Source organism: Stenella coeruleoalba (assembly GCF_951394435.1).
Source record: "Stenella coeruleoalba genome assembly, chromosome: 10".
NCBI lineage: Eukaryota > Metazoa > Chordata > Mammalia > Artiodactyla > Delphinidae > Stenella > Stenella coeruleoalba.
In genome coordinates this window covers 83255659-83283472 of record NC_137156.1, presented here as the reverse complement: position 1 = coordinate 83283472, position 27814 = coordinate 83255659, and the positions used below count along the sequence as shown (strand labels likewise).

Here is a 27814-nt window from a genome sequence, read left to right as displayed (position 1 = left end):
AACAAACCACACTAGAATCAGCAGCCTGTGACTCTGTCACAAATGGAGTCACAAAGGTTTTCCTATCATAGTACAGTTGTTAGAGATTCTTTACAATATCACTTATGCTCTTCATCATTCCAAACTGCTTTGGAATAATGGCTGCTTTTAGATTCACTGATGGATCCTGTAACTTATCGCATGAATGAAGGAGCATGTATGTTACTCTCTCACAGATTTACTTCTAAAAATATTTTAACAACTGCATGTTAATATATATGACTTCCTTAGTTGCTCCATGTGTTTTGTTTTATGCATTTAAAACATTATTCTGAGAAGGGCTCCATGGTACAAAGCAGATGAGCAAATTCTCCTTCATACATTGTCCCTTTAATAGGAGGGTACCCCAGGGGTGCACACCCTACTGCTCCCTCTGGCAGAAATGATCACACACTCCACAGACTCTGCAGCAGACTCCCTGGGCTCACAGCCCAGCTCTGCTACTGACTACCACTGAATTTGTAGATTGGGCAAATCATTTAACCTTGGTGATTTAGTTCTCTCATGTGTACCTATTTTATGGGATTGTTTCAAGATTAACCAAGTTAATATGTTTAAAGTGTTTAGTCCCATACCTGGCAAGTTGTGTGTCATTTCTGATTTTTCTGATTGCTATTTAATACGCTCTTTCCTTCCAAGCCAGAACATAGTTTCAGAATCCTTCTCAATACAGCATTGCATCCGCCTTGAACAACTGACCACAGGTGACTCAAGAGGTGGAAATTATTTGTCAGCCTTGGAATTATTGTGTTGACGGGCCTGGCTGCACTTCTCCATGTTTTTGAGTTACACGACTCTACGAAAACATACACTTTTATAATTTTCAACTACCGTCCACACTCATCTACCTATTATCTACATCTCTGAAATGAACTTTGGGCTTGTTAATGATCAAACCAGAAACTAGAGAGGTTGGGGGAAATGGTCCCAGGTGCCTGGGGCCAGGCATTTCTATAGAGTAGACAAGAGGCTCACTAGTGGAACAAGTGGATCCAGAAACAGTGACACACTGTGGATGAATCTAGTGACCACATCCGGAAAATTCAGGGTTGGGAAATTTGCAGTGGGCAGAGCAGATCAGCCAGTAGTATGGTGGTTGTCAGACCACAGTTCAAGCCTGCTCTGGCATTCACTAGTGGGTGAACTTGAGGAAGTCCATTTATCAATCTAAGGCTAGGTTTTCCTTTCTAAGGAATAGAATATGCTACAAAGGTCACGAGGCTGCCGTGATGTGTGTTGGAGGTGATAGGCATAAATACAGGAATAGTACATGGCATATTTAGGGATATTCAACAAATGTTATCGATAGTTTCCTTTCCTACTCCTCACTTTCAAAGTACGGGACATCATTCCAGTACCATAAAGATTCTCTTAAGGTTTCTTATCCAAATGGTGAGAGCAGATGACTTAACACCATCAAACAGAATCTGATTCCTCAACGTTTACTGCTGGACAAACTCAAAAATGCAATCAGCAGATTATTTGATGTCCCGAAGTATGGTGATCAAAAGCTAGGAAGTCACCACAATGAAACATCTCTCCCTTTTGACTACTCCATGCCACCGAAGATGATCTCATCCAGTAGTAACTGTCAGGTTACCTGGTTCTGTCCAACGGACACCTTGTTGTACTTCTTGTGTTTCAGCTGCAGGTGAGAATGTGTCTAATTAACTGGGCATGGCAGTGAACCATTCGTGACATTGACGGAGTCCCTTCATCATCTCGGGAGGGAAAGCTAACCACTGCGTCTCTTCCAGGAGTGAAAGGTTTGAGATCAAAGCTGACTTTGTGATTCTTTTGAGATGTCAGTCTTCTATCCATCTAGTAGAAATTGGGTACTGAAGTGTATAATTCAATTCCCTTCAATTTTCACTCCTTAATGACAGGCATATATAAATAATTTGTCCTTATAATTGACTGTGCTGCTGGAGAGCTCATAGTGAATTACTGGCTCAAGGCAATAAAGGGAACTTAAACGAAAAGAAAGGGGCCAGGTCTCTTGCCATCTTCTACACTCACTTCCCTATTCTTTAGCCAGGGGTCTGCAAACATTCTGCAAAGGAAAAGATATTCAATGTTTTTGGTTTTGCAGGCCGTATGGTCTCTGTTGCGACTATTCATCTCTGCCATTATAGTGTAAAAACAGCCCCACGTGGACAATGCATAAACAAATGAGACTGGCTGTGTTCCAATAAAGTTTTATTTACAAAAACAAATATGGGTAAGACTGGGGGTGCAAGAAGTAGTCTGCTGACATTGGCTTCAGGCTAGTGGTTCTCACAGAGGGATCTCAAGAGCAGCAGCAGCAACATCACTAGAAGATGTTTTAGAAATGCATATTTCTGAGCCTAGATGTACAGAATCAGACACCTTGAAGATGAGGTCCAACACTCTGTTTTAAGAAGCCTTCTAGGTGGTTCTGATGCATGAGAACCACTGCTTTAGCCTAGGGGACCACATGTCTGATCCAAATAGAATTCCCTCTTACCTAGTTGACAGCTAGAATTCATTTCAAAAAATGTTCATGCTGAATGCTAATTTTTATGTCTGTAACTACATCAGTATTTATATATTTGTCCAATATAAATTATCCATGGAGAATTCCTCAGAGAAAATTAGTTTGCCCATACTTCATTGCACAGGTCATTTGTTCATTTGTTGACTGATTAAAACAATTATCTTGTAAAGCGGATAATCCTTCAGTGCTAAATTCTACAAAGGTGCACATCTTACCACCACACAAATTTGGATCAAATTATATACCGTTTGGTCTACAGTCAGAAGACTTTCCTCCAACAGGGCTGTAATGGTTGATATCATTTTCACAAAATGCAAAATTAAAAACGGCAGAAATAGACCATGTATTGTACATAACCTGCTGAGCAAGTGTCTTAGTAAATCTGTTAGTTTTGCAGTAAAGGAAATAAAACGCTCAAAATGCAAAGTTTATAAAGTCTGAAATGCCTTAAAGATGTAAATATGAGCATGTCAGAGTCCGATTTAGTTATCATTGGGTTACTACAAAAATAAACACAGATAGTGACTGTAATTATCAAGATAATGTCCGAGTCATTTAAAATTACTGGACACTTATTCATTAGATAAATAGATTTTTAAAATATATTATTCAATAAAACAACCTTGTAAAATATATGATATTCAGGGCTTCCCTGGTGGCGCAGTGGTTGAGAGTCCGCCTGCCGATGCAGGGGACACGGGTTCGTGCCCTGGTCCGGGAAGATCCCACATGCCGCGGAGTGGCTGGGCCCGTGAGCCGTGGCTGCTGAGCCTGCGCGTCTGGAGCCTGTGCTCCGCAACGGGAGAGGCCACAACAGTGAGAGGCCCGCGTACCACCAATAAATAAATAAATAAATAAAAATAAAATAAAATAAAAATAAAATATATGATATTCAGAAGAGCTGGAGCAATGCTTAAGTTTTAGGGATTGCAAATGGTAAAGGTGGGACTTGAACCCAGATTCATCTTACTTAAAAGAAGAGCTAGCAACAGTAGCATTTTATATTACATGTACATAGCAGAATATTCGTATTCCTGCAATTATTCTTAGAGACATATGGTTCAAAGATCAGCTCTTCATTGAAGATTTCTACTCTCTTCCATGGTGTAGCACTGTTACTGAAAAGCCCAGATGAGGACTACATTTCCCAGGCTCCCTTCATTTAGGAAGGGTCATGTGACTACTGTCAGCCAATGGCATGTGAGTGGAAATAGTGTGTGTCACAGGAGGGTGAGAGAGCAAAAAAATAAAGCAGATTTGAGAATTGTTTCTAGGAAATAACATTGGAAGTGGTCCCTGGTGGGTAGACATTATGGGGAAAAAGTAGATCAGGAGCCTTCTGAGTGTCTGAGGGAACTCTGTTGCCCTCAGCAACAATAAGATCAGGTTTTAAAAAAGTGGTTATCCCGTTGAGCTTAAAAAAACTCTTGGGCTCCCAAATTAGTATGAATAAGATGTATGCTGTAAAAGCTACAGAGTCCCAAGGAGGGCACATTGCCTGCCACTCCCTTCAGATGATGCCATGGAGGATGATGGACAAGGACAACCTACCGGAGGGCAGAGGCAGGGCCATGGAGGGAGAGGGACCAGGACACCCTCCCACATTCCCTGGGCAGGGGTCCTGACAATGCCTACTGGGCAGGATTGCAGATTATTAGGAAATGGTGACTGCTGTTTTTTCCCCTTTCTTTCCTCCTCTGAAAGGGAGTTTTTAAACTAATTCTGCCCCTGCTCCAACACCTATATATTTGTTATGCGGGGTGTGTTGAGGCATAGATCACTCATGTTATGGTTTCTGGGAAGCCAGACTATAAGAGGAGTCTCACTTAGACCTGATGAAGAAACTACTCATGACCTAGAGACCCTGAACTCTGGGCTGTCTCTCTGGGTGAGAGGAAGGGTGTGCTGTGTGTATGGGGAGATATTGGGTGGCTGGACATAAGTATTGTGGAAGACACAGCTAGCCGCCTTCAAGAGCTCCTGTCCTTATTTCATAGAGGAGGGATGTGATTGGGAAGAGGCTGCCTTGCTAGGGACCCTGTTTTCCAGCTGTCTTGCAACACGGTGGGACCATTCACAAATGCAATGTGAGGAGAAGTGAGGTGGGCCGTCTGGACCAAGGTGGTGAAGAAACAGGTGGGCCTTCTTCCCTGTCTGCCCCTTGATATGGATGCCCCAGTAGCCATACATCACAGAGCCACGATATGGAAGGATGGAAGCTTCTGAACTACTACCTGCAGGGGAGCCATAGCCATTCAGGTATACATGAATAGGTTGTGATGTAGGTGAAAAGTAAACACCCACCATGTTATGTCCATGAATCAAGAGTACTACATTGAATTACTGCCCCTCAACCCTTAGCAGATGCCCAGTGGAGAGAAAGTCTTTAGGAAAGATTGTCTGTGGGATACTTAATCTATTCCCTCCTCTGGGCACTAAAATCTATTTCTGGTTTCAGCCAGCCCAGCTGAGTACAGATGCCTGCACTGGGCTATTTTGCACATATGATCTCTAGAATTACATTTATTGACTTGTGGGGGGCCCTCAGCCCACACTGAGGACTGTTGGCAAAGCATCCCATGAATTCTGTGATGTACGGTACAGGTGCCCTCCCCCTTTTCTTTCCTCTTCCATTTATTCACTAAATATGTATTGACAGCCACTATGTGTCACACGCTCTACTAGGATGTTGGGATGTGATGACGTTATGACAGTTTTACGCAGTTTCCTCGTTATTTAAACCTGGAGAGAGTTCTCTCTAGCATTGTTCCAGAAATAGCTATTTCTCTCTTAAGCAATTGCCTGGATTAAGCTGGGGACCTTCTGAATCTTACAACCACTCTTGTTTCCTTCTTTGCAATTCCTGTTAGAAGGCTTCAAGCCAATTTGTAGCCCATTGCTGGCATATTTATAGGTCCCTATGGCCTACTCTCTGCATCTTCACATCCCTCTAGGCCTCCTCTTAAGTCTCCTACCCTCATATTCCCTGCAGCCTGACTTCTTTCACGTTTGCATTATATTTTCTCTCTCCCTGCTGTGTTGGGTATATCCATCTAAGTCACCTTTACTCTTTTTTTTTTTTTTTTTTTTGCCGTACGCAGGCCTCTCACTGTTGTGGCCTCTCCCATTGCGGAGCACAGGCTCCGGATGCGCAGGCTCAGCGGCCATGGCTCACGGGCCCAGCCGCTCCGCGGCATGTGGGATCCTCCCGGACCGGGGCACGAACCCATGTTCCCTGCATCAGCAGGCGGACTCTCAACCACTGCACCACCAGGGAAGCCCACCTTTACTCTTTTTCAGAATATTTATACATGAAAAGGGGAAAGAGCAGAAACAATTTTCAGCACCATTTAGAGGTTCCTAATAAAGTGGGCTGAATCTGGACAACAGAAGTGGAGTTGGCTGTCTGTGAATGAGAGCCAAGGTATCAGGAAGATGAGCATCTGTCTCCCTGGGCACCAAGGATTACTGATATCCAGTGACTCGCTGTTCATCTTTGAAGCTCTATGTTGATTTAATCCCAACTTTTCACAGAGACATCTGTTGGTTCCACATTTGCATTCAATTTAACTCAGAGCCCAAGTTTTGGAATGGACTCTGAGCAATCCTTTAACATATTCTATTTTGTACAATGTACACCTGCTTGCCTCATATCTGGGGACTTTGTTATTAGATGATCAATTAATGAACACTGGCTCACATTTCAACATTAGCCTGGAACTCAAGAAAGCAATTTGGCCCCAACTTGCCCTTCTAAATGTTTTTGTCCTGTTACTCCCCAAGGCATCAGCCAGGCTAATTTGTGTCCTTTGGAACATGCCTTGTGATTTCCTTCTCTCTGTCCTGTTTCTCCTGTTAATTGTGACTGCGTTAAGAACAATAGCTTACATTTATTCAGCACTTATCTGCCAGGTATTTGTCAATCACTTTACTTGTTAACTCATTTAATTCTTGCAGTGATCCTATCAGGGAGATGCTATTATTTTTCCCACTTTTACAGATGAGGCAACTAAGGACAGAGGGGTAAGAGTTAAATTCCTTTCATGTCCGTATTACATTTTATCTTTATCTTGCTGTGTTGAATATAACCATTTAAGCCACCATTAATGTTTTATGGAATGTTTGCACATGAAAAATTAAAAGAGCAAAATATCAATCATTTCATTTCCAGAAAGAGCTGAATTCCAACTCACACCGCCTTCCTCACCAGCCCACCTTTGGTTCTCAACTCGGTTTACACTTTAGTATCCCTCATGGAGCTCTCAAAAAATACAAATACCCAGGCCCCACCCCAGCTCAATTAAATAAAAGTACCTAGAGATGTTGGTGAAGACATTGATGTTTTTCAGAACCTCTCTGGGTGATTCTAATGTGCTCCTGGGTGAATTCATTGTACTCTTCAATCCTCCTAGCCTGAAGTATCTCCTCTTCCCCTGGTGAAGACATCTTAATCCCAGTGTGCTTCTCACTTTTTCTCTCTTAGTGGAATCAACTCCCCCCTTGCCACAGTGATCCTGATTCATTACCAAAAGTTTTCCTGAAGAACCTTGGAATCTTGTCCTAGACCTTTTGAATACGCACAAGTCAGGGCTTTCCAGTCTTCTGGCTAATTAGATGCTAGGGTTTCCTCTGGGATGCACATCCTCTTGCATCATCTTCACTCTGAGTTTTGTCAGCAAATCTGATATACCTTTGCCGACTGAGCATTGACTTAAATATCGGAATTGACCTGCATCTTTTCTGGCATTTCTGGGGTGTATTCTCTCTATTGCTTAGAAATATAAGTCCAAGTACAATGAACAGCAGTCATAGTAGAAGCAATATCTTTAATTCCTTTGCTAGGTAGTGATAAACTCTAAGAAAATCTAATCATGTCACTTACTGGCACAACATCCTTTAGTGCCAGGCTCCATCACTCTTGGACAGAGTTCCAATGCCTCAACGTGGTTACCAGGGCGCTGCATGAGCTCACCCTAAGGACTGCTCTGGTCTCACCTCTTCCAGACCTATCCCATGCTCTTCTCTCCCCAGGCACACTGAATGTCTTTCAGTTCCTTGGCTTCATCAAGCCCCTTGTTGACTCCAGACTTTTACGTATACTGTTCCTTCTGCCTTGAACATTTTACTGTATTATCCTCCCTGGATACCTAGGTCTCAGTTTGGATGTTAATTCTGCTGGGAAGCCATCCAGAGCCCTCCCCTACCGTGGGTTAACACCCTCACCCCTGCTCTCAATCATCTGGGTTAATCCTTGTCACACAGTTTTGAAATCATCCATTTCCTGTCATCTCCCCTAGATCTCATAATCATTTAAGCAAGGACCATGTCCTATTGGTCACTCTGTCTCTGATGTTCAGCATCAAAGAGGATGAGTCAGTGTCTGTGGAAATCTTCTGATGTGGGCATTTTCCTGGGCCATTTTTGGTTTAGACATGAGGTAGTATTAGACACTGTTCTTTTGAATTCTATAGATCCTGCAAGATGACATCCTCAAAAACGACAGGTTTTAGACAAATGGTGTTAACTCAGAAAGACATACCAAAGTTCTGTCAGTCAGCATCGGAATAATTGAGTGTATTGAGTAATTCCACCTTGGATCAAAAGTTCTATATGAATTATCTCATTTAATATTCCCATAGACTCTTTGACATCACATCCTTTTCATTTCCTTTTTACAGATGAGGAAACTACAGTTCCAGGGGAATAACATGCTGAAGGACATGTGACTAATTAGTGGCAAAACCAGGTTTGAAATCCAGGTCTGTATGTGCTCCAAGGTACAGTGATTCCACATTGCCTTAGAAATGTCCATTTGTCTATCGGGAACGAATCCCATCTTAACATCTTACATGGACGCTTCTAACAGACTTCCTAGATTGAACCCTGTCTCTCCAATCTGGTTAGCTGTGTGAGCTTCAGCAAGCCTCTGCTCATTTTGAGCCTCAATTTCCCTAACAGTAAAATGGGGATAATCATCACAGTACCCACCTCACGCACTGTCATAAAGCTTAGATGTAAAAAAGCTGGTAACGTTCTCAGAGGGGTACCTGACACATAGCGCTCCACAACTTTCAGTTCCTGTAGCCATTGTTATCCTTTTTCTGTAAGCGCTGTTAGTATAGTAGAGAATTTTTATAGTGTGCTTGTGGCTTTATTATATTGCTTCTCAACCTCATGTGCTTGAGGATTTTGAAGGGAGCAGGACATGGTAATGTGAGCAACAACCATTTTTCCATTAGCTTCTTCTTTACAAAGTAGGCTCAAATAATGCTCGCATACCGATTTGAATTTTACACACAACCCCAGACTTCAGGAATGGCTGGTCAGGCATCGTGGGGTATATGTGTTATGGGAGTTTTTTTCTTTTTTTTTTTTGCTACATAGAACATGACATTGTCAATTCATAATGAAATGAACTAGAGTCAAAGAACATACAGATTAATCAGGAAGAAAATAAACTGACATGAGCCTGTAGTTCTCCACCATGTTTAAATACATCTCAAATTATCAGCCCTTTACCCTTTAGCCCGTTATTAGGGCATAATGAACCTAGTAGTTAAAATATTTTCTAAAGTCAGACAGTAGAATTGAGAAGCAGTGACAAAATTTCTACCAGAAAGTTTTGCTTGTTTGATTTGGGGGTGGTCATGAGCCTTCTTTGCAGCAGTGTGAGTGGCTGAGTGTAGAGAGATTGTGAGACATTCAGATGACAGCAACGATGTGGATAACAGCATGTGTGGAAGGCGGTGATATCAAAAAGGCAATGTGATTTGCTTTGCATTGGTATTGCCTGCAGTGTCAGTATATAGGTTTTGAAATCTGTTGTCAGGCACTACATAGGGAGATTTCTGTTTAAGTAGAGGGCTCTCAAGGCTGTCTCCTCATTCACCAAATTCCTGGTTGACTTACTCTCCAACTTCCCCCAGCAGATTCCTGCACTGCTGCCTTCTTGAAGTATTTGATTAGCACATCTCAGTTTCAAGAACTATACTAGGAACTGGAGATACACAGCTCAATTACAACACTATTGTTTGGCCCCTGCCTGTGTTTTCAGCCTCTTCTGGCACATGATCTCATTGTTCTTTGAGAAAACCACAGTGGTTTTCTCAAGTTCTTGATCAAAACCCAAGGCTTTTGCCCATGCTGTTCTCTTGGAATGCTCTTCACCCAAGTAGCTTAAGTCACACCTCACATCTCAGACCTCTTGTCACTTCTTCCCAGAAGTTTCAACTTCCCAGGCTGCTTTAGATTCTTTATTATCACATCCTCTCTGAGAACTGAATTCCTTTGCTTCGGAACATGTAGTTTCTACTTGAACAATCTGACGTATGATTAGAGTAAGGTCTGTCTCCGCTGCTGGACTGGAGTTTCCGTGAGAGCAAGGGATTAACTGTTCATCATTACGTGACCAAGTGTTTGGCATAATTCCTGGCACATAGTCAATGCTCTGAAAAGAACTGCTGAATGAATATGCGAGTCTCTCTAGTAGAGAAGATCACAAGTCAACAGAAGATTATAATACATTATGGTAGATTATGATAAATATTATATGGGACATGCCAGGGATGCAGAGGAAGGCATCTATTAGTTTTGGGTGCAGTGGTTTAAGGGAGGACCTCTGGAGTTGGTGATATAACTTGGTTAATGAAGTTGGAGTCAGATGGGGTAGGGAAGGAGTGCTGAGGGCACATTTTAATCAGAGGGATTAATTAGGGTCAAGAGAAGAGTCTACACTGTGGCATTACTAAAATTAGGAAATGGTAACAAAATGATGGATTTGAAATATATGGGATGTGAATGATGATGGTGTGTATGTTGGAAAGGACGCTTAAGTAAGAGTCTAGCATGCCTGCATGATGGTATCATTCTCCAAGGAAGGGAATACAAGAAATGGGAGGTACTCTGAAATTTTTCTGTGTTTTTGATGCTATTTCCTATCCATCATTTCTAGCAGTTCTTCATTGGGGGTCTCAGATCTCCTGCTACCATGCCTTGGAAGAAATGATTTAACTTCTCTAAGGTACTAGGTTCTTCCTCTATAAAATGGAGATAATAATAGTACCTGTATGATAAGGCTGCTGTTGTGAGAATTACATAAAGTAATACATGTAATACACAGGGTCTGGCACATAGTAAGGACTCAATAATTACAAACTAGTACAATTATCAGTTTTAAACTAGTACTATAACTAGTGTCCCATATAGTTGACAAGACCATTGCCAGCTGACATGGATGGACTTAACCTCTCTAATTTGCAGATTAAAGAGAATGAAAATGATATCCAGAAAGAGCCCAAGATGAAAGGTGAAAATCATCCGCAAACGCTACGATGATCACATACAGTTTTAGCTGTCTTGAGGACTCCTACTGTTCACTCTCTGCTCTTGCATATGGTGACCCCAGTATATTATCATAACTTCCTTTTTCACTTGAGACACTATTGAGAGGGTTGATGAGAACAGGTACCCAGCATAAAGCAATATTAGTGTGTAGGCACCAAAGGAGATCATGAATGATCACTTCTGAGCTGGCGCCAGCACGCCATTCTAAATCTGAAGAAATGTGATCTTTCTTTGAACGAGTGTCTGTTTAACCACCCAATCATACCAGCCTAAGTAATATTAGCTGACGTTGAATTTGAATCCATTAAAGTTTACCATTAAGTCTTTTAAATGAAGCAATGATGAAAACACCAAATAGTATCAGGGATTATAAATAAAATAGATGCACTGGGGAAGGGGAGAATTTTCTGTCCTAGCTGAGCTGGAGATCTTGACTCCATCTGGTCTTGTGTAGTTGGTGTCTGGAATTTCCTTTCTATATCCACCCCGCCAATTAAGGACCCTAGGTTCCTTTTATCACTTCTTGGGGTTCACCTATGCAGGGTGGAAGGCTAAGGAGGCCTTAGGACACTGGTGGTTATGACTCCTGTTGCACTGTCAGTGTGCAACATGTTAGCTGCTATTCGTGGATCGTCTCCACTGGAAGGCAACCAAAAGGATATGAAGAGTGTGTTGAGCTATTGTGTAAAGTGCTTTCCCGGCTGGCAGCTGGAGAGATGGGTCCATAGGGGGTAACACATCTCTCTGGCAGTAGTGACAGATAGCCTTTGCTCCAGTGGACCACATTTCTCCTACTCACGTGGTCCTTCTTTTCTCCCTCCCTGGGCTCATGGCATCCATATTAGTTTGGGGGCAAAAAAAATCCTAATCCTTCAATTTTCTACCTGAGTTTCTGAATGACTTCTGAACTTAAACACTAAGTATTATTTGGGCCTCTATTCTCTGGTCAGTGGGTAAATTATATCTTGCTGTTTGGGCTGGGAGTAGGCCCTCAAAAATTCAAGGAGCTTGAGAGGATGGAAGAATACATTATTAATTTTTCAAAATAGTACTCATCTGCATAAATTTCTCCATGAGCCTCAGAAGGGGACATGAGTTTTACCACTTCCTTAGGTGAAGTTATCAGAACCTTCCACATAGAAATGGACTGATACCCTCAGCAGCTTCCAGTGCTATTGCAGAAGGACAGGGCTATAGATTTTCCTAGAAGTGTGAAATAGCTCACGAGCCTTGCTCGTTATTCATATGGACAGCACATTAGTGACACAGGACCCTGAAATCTTGCCTTATCTAGGCTGAAGCCCAGCTAGAGGGATGAGGAGCTGACTCAGATTTAGAACATTTTTTCCCCCTTTTGAAAATAAACAAGAATTGATCAAAGGTGCTCTCATACCAGACAAGAACAGGTCTTTGAAAACACCTGAGCTCTTTGTAGATAAATGGAAATCAATGACTTTGGAGCTGTGTTAGGGAAATTTTCTTGTTGATGAATTTGGAATTCTGTGTAACCAAGTACATTCCAACTAGATAACTGACAAAGATTTGGGATGTGCTACACGATAATTACACACACACACACCATACATGCCGTGACAAATGTTTGCGCAGAGAGTTTTGTATTTCTCAAGTGGTTACAAAGATGGGCTTTACAACGGGACTGACTATATTTAGGTCCAAGTATTTGCACTAAATATACTTTCATATTAGGTTTTCCTCCTGGAAAGGACATCAAAATCCTTAGAAGATTTCTTAGATGATGTCTAGATTCATGACCCAATCCTGTTGAGGAAATCCTGTTGTGAATTATGTCTAAGAACTATAGCTAAATAAAATCACTGTAAGGAGTTGTAATGCATGCGATTTCTATTATGCTCCCCAAACATCCAGTCTCATTACAAAATTTCCTATTTATCTTCTTCCCTTTTGCTGAACGAAATAAAGAAAAGTGGCTAACTAATTGAGTTTGTACGCCATTTATCACTGAGTATGATATATACGTAATTTTCCTCTCCTCTCTCCTTAATACTGGGTATTACTAAACTTTTCATCTCTGCATATATTTGACTGATGAAACATTACATTTCAGGGTTTAATTTACATTTCTTCACTTGAGTGATGTTGAGTGCTTTTTCCATGTTTACCAGCCATTCTTTTACTGAAAGAGTGAAGTATTCAAGATACTTTCTTATGCTAAAAAATATAGGTTAAGACCTTTTTCTTATACTGTGACAGCATTTTGATTTATTGAGTTTTATATGTTGTGTACTCATAGGCCTGCTTGTGCATAGATATTATCTGTAAGGATGCACAGAAGTCTGGTAACGACAGTTCCCTCTGGCGATTAAGATGCGAGAGGATTAGCAGGAAAGGGGAGGAGAGGGAGGATTACTCTAATTTTGATCCTTTCTTTGCTGTTTTTGGATACATGTATTTGCATTTACATGAGGTTATTACTTTTATATCAAAGAGCAAATTTTTTCCAACAAATTAATTTGCTTATTAACTTGAGAAGAGTAGGAAGATGACTCTGTGAGCCAGAAACCATGCATTCCACTGTCTTCAGGGATCAGGTAATTGACCTCAATGTGCCAGAGCCAGGTGTGTAATAGGGAGTGGTGAGGCCTGTGGGAAACTGGAGTGTCCCATCAAAGAGAAAGCAAAGTCAATTTTTACATGACTCTGCCAACCTAAGGAATAGGTCTGATGGTAGTTTCTGTCAGTGGGCTGTCAGTTGGAACTTACTACCTGAAACTAAAAGAAAAAGGGACACCCACTCCTAGAGGTATGGGAATATCTGAAGACTGAATTCCCACTCTCTTTATCCTGACAAGGAACAAACAGAGAGACAGCCCTTTTATTAGACAGTCTAAAAAGCTTTGTCAGTTCTTATACACCCTTCCTCTCATTCCACTTACTAATATACACTTGGATCCCTTACATACCTGGGCAGGAAGAGGTGCCAAGTAGGGGAGCAAAAGAAAATTTACATAAAATTCAGAAATTGTGCCTAAAAATATCACAATTTTACTAATGATGCCATCAAAGACCTTCCTGTAACAAGAACAGTAAAATCTCCTTTCAGCAATGCCTCATGATGAAACCAGTTGAGCTCAGCCTCCTGTCTATTAAACAAGCCAGAGTCTGCCTTGAAAGAATAAGGCAAGTTTTAAACAGAGACAGTAATGAAGGAACCATACATAGACAGCTACTGTGGCATGTGGCCCTAATCCACTAGAGCAAGTCGTTATTTTGGTCTTTTATTACGTGTGGACGACAAGTAACAAACGGCAGAACCAAAATAGGTCATCTTCCCTGTCCCCTAAAATGTTAATATGTGTGAATAAAAATAAGGGCTTAAACTTTTCCATACTATATTTCTCTGGAAGGTCTCTAGATGATTTCCGAACTGCAGTTGAGCCTGACGTGTCCCTGAAATATTATAAATCTCATAACTACCAGGACCTGTTGTGCAGTGTTTGGTCAGCCAGTCTTAGGAAAAACACTGAGCTATGGGCAAAGGAATTATCAGTTGGTCTTGGAAGACCTAAAAAGCTTTCCTGGAAACAAAAACAAAAACACAGTCCATAGAGTCTAATACCAGCTTGGCCTGAAGTCCATTTCATAGAACACTGGGTCTGCAGGCTATGAATAAGTGTTACATAGGAGAAGCCTCTGTGATCAAAAATGTTTGGGAAATACCGGACTAAAGTTCTATAAGTTTCTTGTCTGCAGAACTTCTCAGAGCCTTTAATATGCTATCCTATTTTAGAAGGCTAAGAAGGGGCTATTATATGCAATATTTCTCATACATACTTCATGCTATTCTACAGAAAACTGTTGCTGAATTTTGAATTTCCTTCAATTCTCAGACCTTTTTCTCTATCATGACTGTCTCTAGGGAATACAATGGTACGCGGTCAAGAAAATTTTATTATGTATTTTCCAAAGGAGCAACCTTCAGAAGCAATTTTTGTAAAGATTCTGGTACTGGAATCTCAAATAACGCAACTTGAAAAAAAAGTCTCAATCTATGAAATACCCTTTATTTTGTTAAAATTAGTTATACGCTGTGAGACTGAATACAAACAAGTTGTTTGGAAAAATGAATGAAGTCATTTTGTGGGTAGGTGTTTTAATATTCCTTCTAAGCGTCCATTGTCTTCTCTCTCTTTTATCCCTTTCTCTCTGGTTTCTCTTTCCCATGCTCCGTTTTTACATCCCTCTATCTCACTGACTGTGGGTCTCCTTCCCTGTTCTTCTGTTTGTTTTCCTGGGTCTGAGTTCTGCGTATCTTTCCTTTCGTCTCTTTTGCTCTTGTCTTGGAAACTAAGTCATGATAAGTCAGGAACAAAATATCCTGATAGATTGTGGGGGGGTTTTCTTCACGGAAATAGCCAGGAGTATGATGCCTTTTTCATTATATTAACTGTACACTGATGGTTAAAAACAAAATAATCTGGGATTTCCATATCTATCAAACTTAGAAAGTTTTGTGATGTGAGCTGGTCTCTTCCTGCTGCTCTCTCCGGCTGGTAATCCAGTCTAAGTAGACAAGAATACCAGGTAATATTTGCTAGCAACCAGTCATAGAAATAGTCACAAGTTACACTGAATGAGAAGGGAAGGCCTATCAACGTATCATGGAGATTTTTCTTAATTAGATTGATGCTAAAAATCCACAGTGAATTAAGACCTCCTCTACTAAGCAGTAGTTGTAGTGATTTTGTTTTCACGTATTTGTCTAAGTTGGATATATACATAAAGTACATGAGAATAAAATCCTAAATAGAGAAAAATGCATGAAAATTTCCCCATCAAACATTTTATCCCCTCGTGCCTTAAACAATGACACTTCAATCTTTCTCCAAAACGGAAACCATTATTTACAAAAATGTTTCTAATTGCTTAATGACAATGACCTTAGGAAGGGAAATCAAGCAACCATCTCTAAGACACAGAAAGGGAAGGGGCAGGTATTGCCCAAAGTACTGAATGTTTCTGCAAGTATCCACATGGCCGCACTTTCTCTTCTCACCCAGATATTTTGGCATCTGGCAAGAAAGCCTTTAGAATATAACTCGTGTTTATGTTAGATCCTTGTTTGCCTGTGTTTGAGAAATGGGCGCCTTGGAGTCAGACAGCCCAGGAGGATCTTTTGGCTCTGCCACTACTGGCTATCAGATTTCGAGCAATCTTACAGCCAACCTCTGTGCCTCAGTTTCCTGGCGAGTAAAATGGAAATAATAGAAGGCTACATCTTATGAGGTTGGGGTTAGAATGAAATGAATATACAAACTTGAAGGACTTGGAAAAGTGGTACATGGTAAGCCTTCAAGAAAATGTTAGCCATTATTTTTATTATTGTTATCATTATTATTACTGTTTATATTCAATTATTTTTAAAACTTTGACACTGATACTCTTTTTATGCCACTACAGATCAATTAGAATAATAAAATATAATTTCACAAGCCCCCTAGAAATTCATTTTCATTACATCATCTGCTTGGAAAAATTCTTCCCTTAAATAAATAATTACGTTTGAGTCATCATCTTCTTGTGTATGAGTATTTTATTTTAAATTTAGTCCCTGGAAAGTAATTGGAGATTACAAAAAGACTGTACATTATATTTTTAGTTGGTCTCAACCAAAGATATTGAGTAAGGTGTCTCCCATCTATTTTGGGTTATAGAAATTAATAAAACACAACATCATGTGAATTCTAGTGTAACAACCTATATTCCCTCAGAGTAGCGCTATGCACACATCCAACAGTATAGTGCTTTCTAAAATATCTGCAAATGACTATGCCAAAATTTAAGTTGTTGAGTATGTTTTCTTGGTATTTTCAGCTATTAGGCGACAGAGGATCACTTTTCCACTAAAAGTCCACTCCTTAAAAACTTCTCCAAATATCATGTATTATACTTTGAATAAGTTGCTAAGATGATACTGCAAAATTTATGTTCCATTTAAAACAATCTGGTCTCAGATTGTGAATCTTAAAACAATCCAATATAAGCTTTTTAAAAAATCAAGCTGTGCCTCTGTTTTCGGAAACACTATAAAAAGGCATCTGACCTGCCATTTCAGAGAAAAGCAAATAACAGCAACTGGAACACTTACCATGGGAAATGCACTATGTAGAACAGAATATGTTTAGGACAAACGTGATATACGGATGGTCAACTGCTGTCACAGATAGAAACTGGTTTCTATCCATTCTTAAAATGAGAAAGGGAAATGCATGACACATCATAAATGTGCCAAAGTGGAGGCAATAGTTAGATAAATGGTGGTGTATCCACCCCCCGAAATCCTGTGTAGTTATTAACAATAATGTTCTTTAAGAGTATGTATTAAGCTGGAAAATGTTCATATTAAAGGGAACAAGCTGTTGATCAGACAGTAGTATAACACTGTAGTTCAATAAAATACGTACTTTGTGAGTTTCTCTTTAATGATGGGTTAAACCTCAAAGAACATATACTTATTTTCTTACAAAGCGACGATAATCTCTGAGCAGTAATATTATGGGTGACTTTAATGTATGGATGTATACTTCTGTATTCTTCAAAATTCCTATAATGAACATACATTCCTGAAGAAGACTTACCATCATTAATGATATCCAGGGTAAATAGTTTGAAGCAGCTCCCACAAAAGATAGTAGCTAAAATGCCACTGTATTGAATTCATATGAAACAAAACTTCATAAAATAATGTCTGTTTCTAAGCATTACCCACAATTATTAGTAAGATAGGAATTGATACCATCATTTAGTGAGCACTTGAGGAGAACCAGACATTATGCAAAGCACATTATACACATGATTTCCTTAGTTCTCACCACAACCCCATGAAGCAGAAGCAATTCTCATTCCCGTTTTACAGATGAGGAAACAGGTTAGGAAGCAAATGTGACTTGCCCAAGGTCATTCTATTAGTAACTGGTACAGCTGGGATTCCACTCATGTCTGCCTAATCTCACAGTTCGTGGTCTTAATAACTACACTGGAATTGTTAATTTATATACCCACTTCATATTTAATTTGCATGTAGAGATCTAGGCCATAAAAAGAGTTTTGATCGAAGTAACACATAGACTTTTCCCACACGTGCCAATGGATTCCAAGATTCTGGAGGAGTAGAATGCTATGGAAATTATAAACAATCACCATAAGACGACAGAATACTCTATACTTCACGGAATTTTGCTCAGAAGACAGATACTAATAGCCTAAACCTACTACACCAAAGGGCTCAGAGTGTCCAAAGTCAAACAAACGTGTTCTAAGAGACAAAATGTTACCACTATGTGGCTTCACCTCTCGCAGAAACTTACAGCCAAATGCCGTCTTCCCCTCTGCCAGCACAGACAGTGCATTGCCTTTGTGTCTTCCACCCAAATCCTGAAGGCAATTCTATTTCTAGATCATTAGTGATAGAAATGAACTGGAAACGAAATGGAGATCTCTAGTTAACAGGCTCAATGCTTTCTTTGGCAGAGACTACGAGAAATCATCATGGTTTTATAATGTTTATTGGCTTCTAGGGCCAAGAGTTGCTTCCTGTAAGAGGATGCAATGGCTTTTCTAGTCTAGCTGCCTGCCTTCCCTGCAGTAGAGGTGCTTTACTGTGCTGACTGTGATCTAGAATAAGTAAATTATCATGGTGCAAGTTTCTCAACCTCAGCTCCACTGACACTGGGGGTGGGATAAATACTCTGTTGTGGGAGCTGTCCTGTGCATTGTAGGACGGTTAGCAGCTTCCCTGGCTTCTACACACCTGACACCAGGAGCACCCCTCTAGTCGCAAACACTAATGTCTATACCAAATGGCCCCTGAGAATTGGCCTGATTGAGAACCACTGATCACAGTGTATTTCTTTTTTAACATCTTTATTGGAGTATAATTGCTTCACAATGGTGTGTTAGTTTCTGCTTTACAACAAAATGAATCAGTTATATATATACATATGTTCCCATATCTCTGCCCTCTTGCATCTCCCTCCCTCCCTATCCCACCCCTCTAGGTGGTCACAAAGCACCGAGCTGATCTCCCTGTGCTATGCGGCTGCTTCCCACTAGCTATCTACCTTACGTTTGGTAGTGTATATACGTCCATGCCTCTCTCTCGCTTTGTCACAGCTTACCCTTCCCCCTCCCCATAGCCTCAAGTCCATTCTCTAGTAGGTCTGTGTCTTTATTCCTGTCTTACCCCTAGGTTCTTCATGACATTTTTTTTTCTTAAATTCCATATATGTGTGTTAGCATACGGTATTTGTCTCTCTCTTTCTGACTTACTTCACTCTGTATGACAGACTCTAGGTCTATCCACCTCATTACAAATAGCTCAATTTCATTTCTTTTTACGGCTGAGTAATATTCCATTGTATATATGTGCCACATCTTCTTTATCCATTCATCCGATGATGGACACTTAGGTTGTTTCCATCTCTGGGCTATTGTAAATAGAGCTGCAATGAACATTTTGGTACATGGCTCTTTTTGAATTATGGTTTTCTCAGGGTATATGCCCAGTAGTGGGATTGCTGGGTCATATGGTAGTTCTATTTGTAGAATTTCTCCAAAGAAGATATACAGACTGCCAACAAACACATGAAAGAATGCTCAACACCACTAATCATTAGAGAAATGCAAATCAAAACTACAATGAGATATCATCTCACACCGGTCAGAATGGCCATCATCAAAACATCTAGAAACCATAAATGCTGGAGAGGGTGTGGAGAAAAGGGAACCCTCTTGCACTGTTGGTGGGAATGTAAATTGATACAGCCACTGTGGAGAACAGTATGGAGGTTCCTTAAAAAAACACAGTGTATTCTTAAACCTGGATTTTTCACATCATTTTAAAAACAGCTTGACCTTCCCATGGTTCAGAGTACCCTATGAGCTTGTCCCTCTAGGTGTGGCTGACTGGGCAAAGATCGACAGATGACCCAAGCTGCGTCAATCACATTCAGTCTTTTTGGAGAAGGCATTTAAGACACAGGAGGCGAGTATACTTGGGCTATACCATGATGCTGAGTGAGATTAGAGTTGGTACCACAGAAATAAAAGCTTCACACAAATCCCTAAGTTGTGGGAGAGCAGAAGTTAAAACCCTTTAAGAGGGAACCTGTCTACAGAGAGGAGAATGAGGGAAAGAAAGAACAAAAACAAAGAAAACAAGAATGGCAGCTGCCTAAATAGTTTATGAATCCTATGAAGTTTGGCTGAATTTCCTGTAACTGGGTTTCCCAGAATTCCTCTATTTTCTTAAAAAAAAAAAATTTCTCCTTTCTTGGTCTAGCTTGTGTGTGTTTCCTTTCTAACCACCTCATAATTCATAATGAAAATACATGAGTCAATCTAGAAGGTGTCCTTCCCCCTCTATATCTAGAGGTAGGATCATGGACCCTAAGTCAAGAGATTTAGGTTCTAATTCCTGCTTTGTGACCTGAGCAAGTGAGTCACTTCTCTGAGTCCTGATTTTCTTACGAAGAATTTGAAGATCAGCTCACATTTGGCTCTAAAATTATGAAAGATAAAGATGGGGAAAGACATCTGTGATCGCTTTGAACTTTGGACCCTCTGTTTGACAGGCATATAAAATTGTTTAAAGGTGGTGGTCAAGACTTGGTATTAGAGTCAGTTACTTTCATCTCAAGAGTTAGTACAGCTACAACTTATCAATCATGGGACCAATGGAATAGTGATTAACCCTTCTAAGCCTCAGTTTCCTTCATGTTTAAAATGGGAGGGAAAGTGTATCTGCTCCAGGGGTCCCCATCTCCAGGTTTTCAAGCCCTTTTCATCCACTCCCATGCTGAACAGATAGGGTTGACTTATATAACCAATATGATATTGTGAAAACAAGGAAGGATAACTTCTGAGCCTCTATCATAAAAGAAAAGGTCACTGTGGCTTCTACATTGTTCTCTTGGGTCACTCACTCTGGGGGAAGCTGTTGCCATGTTGTGAGGACACCCAGCCCCTTTGGAGAGGTCCATGTGGCAGGGCACAGAGGCCAGCTGCCAACAGTTCTGTGAACGGGCCATCTTAAAACCACCCTCCAGCATCAAGTCAAGCCTTCAGATCTTGACAGTAACCACGGAAGGGACCCTAAGCCAGAACCATCCAGCTAAGCTAAATTCCTGATCCATGGAAACTGTGAGACAACGTTTGCCGTTTACAGCTGCTAACTTTTGGGGGGAGTGCATAAATTGTTACATAGCAATAGATAACAAAGATGGGGGTGTTGGGATGAGTAAATAAAATAATGCATGAGAAATGTTTAGGACAGGGTTTGGTACATGGTGAACTCTCAGGGCACTTCTATCTGTTCATGAATGTATGTGAACCCCTAGAGCAGTGCCTGGCGCATAGTAAATGCTCACTAAATATGTGTTGAATGAATGTTAGGTATTATTTTTTCACTACCATTATCATCATCATCATAATCATATATAACCTCGATCCAAAATCAATTCCCAGATGAGTTGGACCCTCAAAATTATAGACTTGAAAAGATTCCTTTACCTTATCTTCTCTACACAATGGTCAACCAACAGCTATTTGAAAATGCCAAAGCCAGAGAAACAAGAATTCAAACTCTATGTAGAGGGCTGGCATTTGTCTAACAGCACTTTGGATGCACCTTCTTCATTATCCTGAACCATATTTAGATGAAACAAAACATATATATTATGCACAGTAACGACGCAGATGAGCTCCTAGAGAGAGGTGTAAAGCCAGCTACTTACCATCGACACAGGAAGGTCGGTTTCTTGTCGTTCCAGCCACTTTCCCAGGTAGACAGGAACACTTGACTGTTTGCGATCGCTCCTCAATGCGGTTCTTATTACAACATCTGTGCGCAGCGATCACTTCACATGTCCCTCCTTCTGGCAAGAGAGGAAGAATCAGGACGCTGATTAGAAATAATTCAGTGGGCATTCAGGCATGTGAGGGTATGTGCGAAGGGGTTGGGGAAAGCGAGAGAAATAAAAGGAAGAGTTTCTATGAGGTTCAGTTACTGTGGGATTCTCTCCCATAACATGTACATATACATGCATACAAGATTATGTACAAGGGATGTCTCATCTTGGAGAAGACAAGCATCACAGCAGTACTCTTTAAATGCAACAAAGAGCACCAATGAAGAGCCCTCAAGAGGCAACACTTCCTGGCTGTACGTACGGAGAGGCAGCGGAGTAGTGAATGCCTGGAGCTAACACAAAATGAAGATGTTACCACATTTAAATGCATTACATTTGGGGAGCTCACCCCTGTGTTATCTTTGCATTTAGAATTCTCTGTACTCCTACTAATGATAAGCGACAGACACTCCAGTGATACAGAACCTGCAGTGGCAAGAAAACTGCCCAGAAATGAGCTCTCCTCCCCAGCACCTGCTCCTTTCAAGCGGGATGAATAGAAAATCTAGTTGTGCAGTCATTTCCCCAGTCCAGATCTCACCCAAGAGGGATAGAAAGAGTCACTGGAGAACATCATCTTGTGCTTTAGATGGAATCTCAAATTACAGACCAAGGCAAACGGCTTCACTTCATCGTTACAGGTCAGCCATGCATTCGTCAGAATTTAGTGGCAACTTAGGGTGTGCCACTGTCTGCTAGGTTCTTAACGGGTGCTCTCCCGGGTGTGTCAAATGTCACTGAGATTCAGCTGGATCTTTCCAGACCGCAGGACACCAGCTAAACCAGTTCTCCAGGGACACAAAAGATACTCCAAGTTATCAGAAACCAGGAATCAACTTTCCTAACATCAAGTTTTGCATTCAGGAAGGATGGTTTTCATTTGACAAGAATGGACCCATACCATTTAGGATCCTTGGCATTTAGGATTCAGTTGGCAGTAATTCCTCAAGCATTTATGAAGCAACCACTGTCCACAAATTACTGGAAGGGACGTGTATCCAGCCTGTACATGGTGAGCACTTAGGAAACATTGTAAAAAAGGAGCAGAGGGAGGGAAGACAGGAGGGAGGGAAGAATTTAAACCCAACACCGTCCTATCCTGGGGCACTGGTCTCCTTGCAGGCTACTGGCTGAACATGGCAGGCGTGATCCCTTTTGAGGGTTTCTCTGAAGAACAGTCTCGACAAGCTGAACTAGGTATCACCTAGGACAGTCTTCTAGTGGATCTCTGGCTTATTCTCACCTCTTCCGTATCTTTCCCAAATGTTATTTTATCGGCGGCACATTTGACCACCTTATTGAAGTCATAATTCCCTTAGCCAGCACGCATGACCTCACTTTGCACCATCCCCCGTCCCACACCCCACTGCCAGGGTACCTGTAACTTTCAAATACAGCATATAACTTATTTATTTATTGTACTTATTGTGTGTTCCCCACTGGAATGTAATTCCCTCAAGGACAGGTGTTTGTATTGTCTTCCATTAAACATCGTATCATTATGAGAATTTCAAAAGTGCCTTTAGTACATATTTCATTTAAATTGCAAAGTTGTTCAAAGATAGAAATAGGACGATTGTTACCTGTATATTTTAGTGAGGATGCAGACTTAAAGCAGCCAAATGACCTAGCCATAAAACTAATGGTGACAATAAAAGTATTACAGGAGTTAACCATTTATTGACTCTTTACTGTGTAACTGACATCATGGTAGATACCGTATAAACCTTCAATTTACTATATGCTCCCGAAAGCCCAATGAGCTTATGATTACCTTTTACAGAGGAGGCAACTGAGATCCAGAGCAGCTTAAACATTTGCTCACGTTTCACTTAGCAAGTACCTGGCAGCATCCGGACCAGAATTCAGATCCTCTGACCCCATATGTATGTTCTTTCCCCAGTCCCACCCTGGCACCCATACTGCCATTCCTCTGCAAAGGGACTAGGAATTGACAAGTGCTCCATTTTCATTAAAACCTTGTAAATAAAGTCAATGACCCCAGACCACATCCTCCTCAGGCTCACGGATTATGGATTTGCACCCTGGAAGCCAGAGGTGTTGCTCTAAATAACAAGCTCATCTGGTCTTGACAAGTTGAACTATGGCTCCAATTACACCTGCTGCTCAGATACACCAATGCGGAGCCCAGAACCAGGTCTCAGAGGACCACAGGACCTTGCCATTTAGAAAGTCTGAATGGCCCTGTCATACCCAAATCTCCTGATTCCCAAGGTTTACACTTGTGACTGACCTACCCCTAGTCAATCAGAGAAATTTAACCTTTCAATCTATTCTAACTACGAAAGCCTAGCCCACTGACTTGTAATGACAAAAAGAAAATTAGATCTTTGACAGGAAAAGGCTCACATCTGCAGTCCTTTGATCAGAAGTCTTCAAGTTATGCCTAGTGGGGCTTCATAGATTATCTGAGGGGCTCAGTTATATCACTGGAGGAAAGGAGAAAGCAACTCTAGATACTTTATTTTTAATATTCACCATAGTACTTCAATGTTTTATTTAAATGTTTATTTTAACATTCAGCATAATCCTGCAAAGGAGTTCCTCTGCTAAGGAAAAAGTGAAAACAACTGTACTTCGCTGCTGATCAGCTCTGAAGCTAATATCAAATGACACGTATTTATTGGATAGATGGATGATTGAACCAGATGAAAAATGAATTACAAATCTGTCATGGATTATTGCACAGTCATTTAACATGGAACTTACAGTTTTTCGAGAAGCTTAGATGTCTTTGCTACGGTAGTGTATAGCAAGCTGGTAAGATATACTCCCCCTTTCCAATTTCTATGTGTTTTTTTATTTCTTGGCTATATCAGAAGCCCACATTTACTTTGGTCCACCCAGGACATAGTGAGAGGCTGATCAAATTCTGTGAAAAGAAATACAGTTCTGGACTTCTATAATAACCACAGGGATAAAACTTTTCAAGACCCTCTGCAACTGACTATACAGTCTTATTTACCTATTGGCCTCATCAGTTGGCTGCTTCAGAAAGGAGACTGGAAATCAAAATTTTCCCAGCTTTGGCCCCCATGAAAGGAAAGGGTTAGGTTTGTCATAACCCTTTCTGGGAACTAGAAAATTGTTCTTTTAAATCGATTTTATCTGCATTTTAAGAATTACCTAGTGAACTGTCCTTTCAAAACTAAGTGCCAAGGTTATTGCAGAATCATAATGATAATATTTGTCATGTAAGTGTCTTTCAGTCTTTGGCGCCAATGCCAGTCCATTCTAAATTTTATCTCAGTCCAAGTCAAAATGATTTCAAGATGATCTGTGGCCTCTCAAAGGAAAGTCATTTAAGTGCCCAGAATATTGAGCTTTCCTTTCTTGCTTATGGATTTCTGGAAACTCGCTTCTTTTCTGGATTTCCCTCAGCATCTGTAGATCCAGCAAAGAAGACAGGTGAAGTAACCTACTAGCTAATGGCAGAGAATGTGTCACAAACGTAAGCCAGTGTGGAATTCAGACTTAGCAGGTTGTTGCTTGTATCACCACTTTGTCTATAAAAAACACACCTAAGATGAAATATAAGCAATTAGCCTTCTACCCTAAATCTAGCGTTGTAAGGGGTCGCATTGTTCTTCCAGATTAGGAGGTAAATACAGTAATTATATGACTAATGCAGGCCAATCTGAAAAAGTTACATGCGTTAGATGCACATCAATTTCACAGTTCTCCCTCCACGCAAATTTTTAGAACAGTGGCATTGCTTCCCGTTCCCCTTGCCCATGTTCCCCAGGTGGCAATGGGAGAGTCCCCCGCAGGGAAGCTCCCCCGGGCAGCTCTCCACTTCCCCTGTCTGCTCTTTCTTTTGGATTTGTCAGCACTCTGAGTACATTATCAAAACCGGTTTTTAACAGGAAGAGAAAGTTTCTACTACCCCCCCCCCCAAAAAAAGACAGCATTTCAAGATTATTTCTCGCAGCAGCAACAGCTGGAGAAGTTAAAAAAAATGCCAAGCCCAATATGCTCCCAGCAATGACCCCTCCTTCCCAATTCAATGCATCACTGTCTTGCCCTGTACAAGTGAGGAAACACAAGAAGATGAATTGCTAAGGATAATATTTCTTTTAAAAAAGAGTTCCCACAGATGACAATTACATGTCATGATGGAAAGGGAGGATGAGATTAGGAATGACTGTCAGGCAGATGGCTAAAAACTTGAAGGTTGGCGTCCTAAAACAGTTTGCCCCCCAAAATGGACATCTCATAGAAATAGCTTATACCAACCTACCTGATTGCTCTGAGCTATAAACTGGGTCAACCATTTAAAAATGGGCACTTGTGGGAGATTGCTAAGGTCTAATCCTTTTCATCTGCCAGGGAATTTGACGTCCAGTAGTATGTTTTGGTATTGATGTTTTCATGTCCATGACCAAGCATAGCCAAGTATTTGGAAATTATCACAACACCAAGTTTGCTGGGAAAGAAGACGCTGGGTGAGACTGTTAAGTTGAAATGGAAGAGAATTATCTTTTTTTTTTTAAACTTAAGTCTAAACTCTGTATTTTGGGGGGAGGGGGGTCCCTGTATTCACTATTCAACTCTTCTTTAGGTGGTCTCCTTGAATCAGATTGTAAGTTAGATTTCCCTGCTATATGATCCTACAATCTCACATAATTATCCCATAATAATATTCACAATGCATTATTTTGGCATTTTTAAAGAATATTTCACTTTTCTTATCTGTACAAGAACAGCAAGTTTTCTGTTTCATTACTCTGTTACTGGGCCCATGTCTGGCCTATAGATATTTGTTGAATGAACCTCTTCCCCAAAGACTAGCTTTTGTCCCCGACTGTATGCTCACTTAAGTAAGCCAGACTTTTCTTTTATAGCGCGTCTCCTAATTGGAATGATTGGTTTACTACCTGTCCATCTTGTTGGGCTAGACACTCTTGTGATGGCAGGGACCACATCTTGTTTACTTCTTTATCCCTAGTGCCTGGAGTAATAGTTGACATTCACACATTCGCTAAATTACTGAATAATTAAATGACTGAATGAGGGATAGAAGGAATAAAGGGAAGAAGCAGAGGACGGAAGAAGGAAGGGAAGGAGTGAGATGGGAGGATGAAAGAGGAAGAAAGGAGAAACTAAGAGAAGAAAAAGAAGAGAAGAAAGACTGATTATAAATTAATCCTCTTTGGAGAACCTTTCCTGAGTATCCATTACGTGGTCTTTTCAGAAAATAAACTTGAATGATAAATGTAGCTTTTGCAAAGAAGTGACGGACCTTCAAATACACCTTCCAGAAAAATCAGCTTGGAACTCTCATTTGGGGGAGAGCCAGACTGTACAAAGGAAAAGCTTTTCATTCTAAGTGAAATGACTGGAAAATGAAAGAGCAATTTAGAGTAACCATAAGGAAACTTCTGTCCTCATTCATAGCTAAGCCAGGATATATCTGCTTATCGTCGAAGCGGACTTTTAGAGGACATGAATAAAATGTGATTAAGGAATGTTAAGATTGACATGATAATCCGGATCCTTGCCTTTTCACTTTATTGCAAATGGTTCCTTTCTTTAAAAGCTGTTAAGTGTAAGGAAAAGCACAGGTTTGTTGAGATTCACTTTTGTAGGACTTCTTGATCAAGGCCTTATAAGTAGCTCTCTTGGAATCTATTGCAGCGGATGTCAGAAATGGATATTTAGGACTGTGTTAAAAATGCTTTATTGACCCACCGGACTGGAAGGAAGCTCCAGGTGTCTTTGTAAATCACTGACAAGAGAGACACGGATGGATCTTTAAGCATGTCTTGGTCGAGGAGGGCAAGATGGCCACTTGATTTTTTTATGTTTGAGATTAAACAAATTACCATCTCCTCTGTCCTAGGGTTCTGGCGTATATTCAGGATAGACAAATATAGGAAAAAGAAACAACTACTGGGGTAGACAACCATGTTTTAGGCAGTATAGCATAATGAATACAATAAAATAT

At 40.7% G+C, this 27814-nt stretch overlaps 1 protein-coding gene across 17 annotated transcripts in view; it reads right to left on the bottom strand.

The window, feature by feature from the left end:
• TAFA1 (TAFA chemokine like family member 1) overlaps window positions 1–27814 on the bottom strand; it is a 955756-nt gene that overhangs the window by 264992 nt on the left and 662950 nt on the right. For all 17 annotated transcript variants that reach the window (XR_013830279.1, XR_013830280.1, XR_013830281.1 and 14 more), the window contains one exon: window positions 21673–21813. Coding sequence is in view for 11 of the 17 variants with exons in the window: in XM_079935034.1 (XP_079791160.1) it covers window positions 21673–21813 (141 nt within the window). In the remaining 6 variants the exon portion in view is untranslated. The remainder of the gene's footprint in view (window positions 1–21672; window positions 21814–27814) is intronic.